Here is a 6,000-nt window from a genome sequence, read left to right on the forward strand (position 1 = left end):
AGATGCCGCTTGGATTTGGTTAAGCCAAACATCAGAAGAGATGTGGAGAACAGGCAGTTTCAGAATATGAATGAAAGGCCAACCAGGAGTTTTAAGATAGGTCAACCAGTTTTGGCCCGGGACTACCGCACAGAGAAATGGCAGCCAGGAACGATCTGCACACTGCAAGGACCTCTAATGTATACCATGGACGTTGGAGGGAGCATTTTTAAGACGCCATGCTGACCAGATTCTAGAGTCACTGGAAAACGTCAAATCTACGCCACGATCCTATACACCTGGTGATGAAACCAAAGTACCAATTGCATCTACCTCAGAATCGGTGATATTGGAAGCAGATGAACCAAACAACGACGTTGATCCCGAATCAACTTTGCCAGAAGAACCTGATACCCCAAAGAGGCGTTATCCGGACAGAATCAGGAAGCCTCCTCAAAGGCTGAATTTATAATTGATTAACTTCAGCTAATGTATATAGCAACTGCAATTGTAAATATGTTATTTAATTATTAATCGAATGTTATGTACTGTTTAGCTAAAAGGGGAGGAATTGTAGTGTATGTACCTTGAAGAAGGAACTATATTCTGCAGCCCCTGTATACTGCAGTACCAGTAGTGACCACCCCTGTATATAAGCCTGTGAAGTAACTTTGTATTGTAGTTCCAGTTTTGTCTCCATTCAGTAAACACCTGTTATAACCAACTTCTGCAGTCCGTGTCTCAATTACACACGGACGTTACAGGGGCCATTCGGCCCATCGAGCCCATGCCAGCTCTCTGCAAGAACACCTCAGTTAGTCCCACTCCCTCGCCCTTTCCCCGTAGCCCTGCAATTCTTTTTCATTCAGGTACTTATCCAATTCCAGATTGAAAGCCGTGATTGAATCTGCCTTTGAGGCAGTGTATTCCAAATCCTAACCACTCATAGAGTCATAGAGTCATAACAGCACGGAAGGAGGCCATTTGGCCCATCGAGTCCATGCCGGCTCTCTGTAGAGCAATCCAGTCAGTCCCATTTCCCCGCTCTATCCCAGTAGCCCTGCAAGTTTATTTCCCTCAGGTGCCTATCCAGTCTCCCCTTGAAAACTTTGAGTGTCTCCACTTCCACCACTTCCGTCGCTGTGTAAAAAAGTTTTTCCCATGTCGCCTTTGGTTCTGCCAATCACCTTAAATCTGTGTCCTCTGGTTCTCGACCCTTCTGCCAATGGGAACAGTTTCTCTCTATCTACTCTGTCCAGGCCCCTTGTGACTTTCTGTGTTTCCTGTACGAGGACAACTAAATCTCTCTGAACACCAACATTTAATAGTTTCTCACCATTTAAAAAATATTCTGTTTCTCTATTCTTCCTACCAAAGTGAATAACCTCACATTTCCTCACATTATACTCCATCTGCCACCTTATTGCCCACTCACCTGTTTATATCCCTTTGCAGGGTCTTTGTGTCCTCCTCGCAGCTTACTTTCCCAGTTGCAGTTTGTGGTGGAATACATTCTGCAACTGCTGATTGCCCACAGCGCCTCGTGGCTGCCCAGTTTTGAACTGTTAGGTCTGTGTCACTTAGCACAGTGGTAGTGCCGCACAGTACAATGGAGAGTGTCCTCAGTGTGAAGACTTGGTCTCCACAAGGACCAACTTGGTATCATCTGCAACATGCCTCCAATTTTTGAGTCCATATAATGGTGAACAACATGGGTCCCAGCACGGATCTTCTCACTTTCTGCCAGTCTGAGAAACTTCCCTTAGCTCTTACTCTCTGATTTCTGTTTTGTAGCCATCTTTTCACCAAAACATGCTACTTGGCCCTTGACTCCACACGGCCTGACCTTTGACTCCAAACAGTCTGACCTTTGGTCATCTTGTAGATTGTGCATACTGCAGACGAAGTGCACCAGTGATGGAGGGGATCGATATTGAGTCCTGTGGCAAGTGTGCTGCTGAAGTGGACTTCTCTGTCCCGTGTGTTTTGATGGATCGCTAGTGGCGATTTTCACCTATTTCCACCTTGAAAAAAAAATTGCTGCCAGCTTATTAAAGCCATTAACAGCTTCTCAGGTAAGACTTACAAAAGAATGGGCCTCGTAAGTTTCCCTCTGAATAACAGGACTGCACTGAAGTTAAAAAACACAGTTAGTAAACTTTTAGCAATTAAACCGGACTGGGCGGGGCCTGAGGTACGAGTTGGTAACTGAAAATTGGCGGCCAGCGTACTTCACACGATGGCGGAGGGCCCGGGCATGTGGATTTCTGTATAATTTATTAAATCGAAGGGCTGATAAAAAGAATATGCTGTTGCCCAATTGCGGCTTCCAATGGCGGTGTGTTTACCCAGAAATCCCTCGCGCGGCAGAATGTGCCCTATTATTAACCACAGGAACCCAGTGCGCAGACGCGGAACTGGACGGTGCTCTGAGCATGCGCAGTGCGAGTGGTGGCGCTGGTCTGAAGCGGAAGAGACGGTTCTGGGAGGCGGTAGGATTATGATATGATTTTAAATGCTTTTAAAAGGGAGTTGGGCGGGTACTTCAGGATGAGAATCTTACAGGGTTGCAGACAACAAGCAGGGATGTGGGACTAAGCACGAGTGCTCATTCTAAGAGCCAGCACAGGCCCGACCGGCCGAATGGCCGCCTTCGTGCTGTCCGCTTCCATGATTCTATGAAAACTAACAGAACCAAACAAAGAAATAATCTTCCTTGTTTATCGATCATTTCACTAACTTTAAACAGAGTACTCTATACACCAACAACAACTTGCATTTATATAGCACCTTTAAAACATCCCAAGGCGCTTCTCAGTAGCGCAGTCAGACAATAATTGACACACATACTTTGTTTGTGGTCCAGTGCACTGACACAAAGTTCCTTCACAACTGTAACAATTTTATTGCGGTTGCTGTGAAGGCTGCACTCACTCTGTTCATACACCTGGTCTCCAAAGGAGGCAAAACAGGACTAATGCTGCCGAGCTCAGCTCTTTTTGATCAGAAAATATCAACTATTTAGCCACGCCAGGAAATGCACAAAAGAGGCAGCAGTGCTCATTGGCTGCCCAGGAAAGTCCTATTTAGATTAAACTCCTTCACCCAGAGAGTGCTGAGAATGTGGAACTTGCTGCCACAGGGAGTAGTTGAGGCGAAGAGCATGGATGCATTTAAGGGGAAGCTGGATAAACACATGGGAGAAAGGAATAGAGATGCTGATAGGGTGAGATGAAGAGAGATGGGAGGAGGCTCGTGTGGAGCATAAACACCACATGGACCAGTTGGGCCGAATGGCCTGTTTCTGTGCTGTACAATCTATGTAATTTTATGTAATAAAAGCGGAAAGAATGTTCTGTAGAAACTAGAATTATCTGTTCTGCATTTTAATCCTGAACTTACAGTGATGACTTTTGTAAACTACTTTTACAGGGAATATCATCAGCCTTTGAATATGGAAGGGGAAATGTTTGTCTGTCCTGTGTGTGGGAAAAGATTTCAAACATCAGTGTGACTGGAAAAGCACTGAGACACACAGACCCGAGTGAGAGTGTTCCAGTGCACTGACTGTGGAAAGAGCTTTAACCAGTTACACAGCCTGAAAAACATCGCACCGTTCACAGCGGGGAGAAACCGTATGCGTGTTGTGTGTGTGGACGAGGCTTCAACTGATCGTCCAACCTGGAGAGACACAAGGACACCTGCACCATGGAGAAACCGTGGAAATGTGGGGACTGTGGGAAGAGATTCAATTACCCGTCCCAGCTGGAAACTCATCGACGCAGTCACACTGGGGAGAGGCCGTTCACCTGCTCCGTGTGTGGGAAGGGATTCACTAAATCATCCAACCTTCTGACACACCAGCGAGTTCACACTGGGAAGAGACCGTTCACTTGCTTCGTGTGTGGAAAGGGATTCACTCAGTTAGCTAAGCTCCAGACACATGGGAGCGTTCACACCAGGGAGAGGCCGTTTCCTTGCTCCATGTGTGAGAAGGCTTTCACCGTGTTATCCAACCTGCTGACACACCAGCGAGTTCACACTGGGGAGAGGCCGTTCACCTGCTCCGTGTGTGGGAAGGGATTCACTCAGTCATCCAACCTGCTGACACACCAGCGAGTTCACACTGGGGAGAGGCCGTTCACCTGCTCTGTGTGTGGCAAGGGATTCACTCAGTCATCCCACCTGCTGACACACCAGCATGTTCATACTGGGGAGAGGCCATTCACCTGCTCCGTGTGTGGGAAGGGATTCACTTCTTCATCCCATCTCATTGAACACCAACTTGTGCACTCTGATAAGAGACCTTTTAAGTGTACTGACTGTGAGAAGAGCTTTAAAAGCAGAACTGCTCTGCTGCAACACTCACACACTCACACCCCGGAAAGACCATTCGCCTGCTCCGTGTGTGGGAAGGGATTCACTAGATTATCCACACTGCTGACACACCAGCGAGTTCACACTGGGGAGAGGCCATTCACCTGCAATCAATGTGGAAAGAGATTCTCTGCTGTTTCCCACCTGCTGACACACCAGCGAGTTCACACTGGGGAGAGGCCGTTCACCTGCTCTGAGTGTGGGAAGGGATTCACTCAGTCATGCAGCCTCCAGAGACACCAGCAAGTTCACATGTGACTGCAGGTTTGGACTCTGATGTTATTGCTGCTGTTAATCACATCCAGGACTGAACCATGTTCATTCTGACAGTTGGGGTTTGTTTCTGCTGATGTCAGTAACCTCTATAACTGGGCTGGAGTTTAATATTCTAGATAGATGTCAAATAAATCCGCTTTGTGTTAAACACGTTGTAGATTTTTGTCTTTCCCACCTGAGTGTTTAGCATCACCTGGCTGGAGCTCAGAAAGGACAATCTGGGGGAGGATCGTACGGGGGGAACAGAACTTCAGCCTGGACACAGTCCTTCAGGGCCACACTGCGAGGGGCAAACGGCACTTTGGTCTTTCTCGTCTCTCTTCACTGACAGCAAAGTCCCTGTGAGGGTTAATCGTGAGGCCTGTAAGAAATGTGTCCCAGCCGCTCTCTTCCATGGTTCAGATCTCCTAGGCACGGAACAGAAGGCTCCTATACAACTGTGTTTAGAGTCAGGAAGAACAACGGTGAATGCTGGAAACATGCTGTCAAATCAGCGATTGGTGTAAAACTGCGATCTGTTCCTGACTGAAAGTGAAACGGCAGGTTTAAGTTTCCACGAAGATTTAACATGTTTGTGTGACAGTCCTGAGTCTACCATTTTAAGGCAGGCATTAACCCATTTAAATTAAAACCGTTTAAAATAAATTGGTTAAAGTCTGCATTAAAATAGCAGAGGGAGGAGTTCACAGGAGCCTGTTAACTGCTGGTACAATTATACAACAGACATTTGATCTCCAGATAAAGAAGGACCTGCAGCGTGTTTCCAGGAATTCCCTGTTTTATTGATGTGTGTGTGTTAGACACCAGGATAACTAAAAATACATGACCCGGAACATCCACGGGGGTGCGATCCCGACAGTTACTCTGGGATCACTCCCGCTGCGGAACTCCACCACTGACCCTGCTGAAGGTTGCACCACCCCACCCCCCCTCCCCCACCGCACTGCCTCTCAGCCGCTGCAAATCTGCGTCTCCCGCCTCTGTCCGCTTCCAGCACTCACTCTGATCAAAGTCACACTGAGCACACTCCAAACACTGTCCCGCACCATGCCCATGCACTGACTCCTGTAGTGTGAATAGGGCACCTTCTCACCCGCAGGGAATGTTGGGTAACAGCCCCCCCCCCCCCATTGAAAGTCCCAATTAGTGAATGGAAATTATTTTCTGTGAACTGATTGAGATACAATTAATAAATAATTCACACAGAAACCCAAGTGCACGGGAACTCTTCCATGGCTCAGCTTTGGATAACAGCAGATGAAATTTAATGCAGAAAAGTGTGAAATAATACATTTTGGTAGGAAGAATGAGGAGAAGCAATATAAACTAAAGGGTACAATCCTAAAGGGGGTATAGGAACAGAGAGAC

General features: G+C 47.1%; 1 protein-coding gene across 2 annotated transcripts in view; it reads left to right on the forward strand.

Moving 5' to 3' along the window:
* Positions 1–4,780, forward strand: part of LOC147119235 (uncharacterized) — an 87,753-nt gene extending 82,973 nt beyond the window's left edge. Inside the window, exons 1-2 of one of the 2 annotated variants that reach the window (XM_085984908.1) lie at positions 2,391–2,471; positions 3,412–4,780. In XM_085984908.1, coding sequence (XP_085841034.1) covers positions 3,688–4,614 — 927 coding nt within the window. In that variant the 5' untranslated portion in view covers positions 2,391–2,471; positions 3,412–3,687 and the 3' untranslated portion in view covers positions 4,615–4,780. Of the gene's footprint in view, positions 1–2,390; positions 2,472–3,411 lie in introns of those variants that run through there. The other variant, XM_085984909.1, reaches the window with a different exon arrangement.
* Positions 4,781–6,000: the final 1,220 nt, after the last annotated feature.

The sequence above is a fragment of the Somniosus microcephalus genome, chromosome 4 (genome assembly GCF_052327205.1).
Source record: "Somniosus microcephalus isolate GS21.2 chromosome 4, FLI_Smic_1.0, whole genome shotgun sequence".
Lineage (NCBI taxonomy): Eukaryota > Metazoa > Chordata > Chondrichthyes > Squaliformes > Somniosidae > Somniosus > Somniosus microcephalus.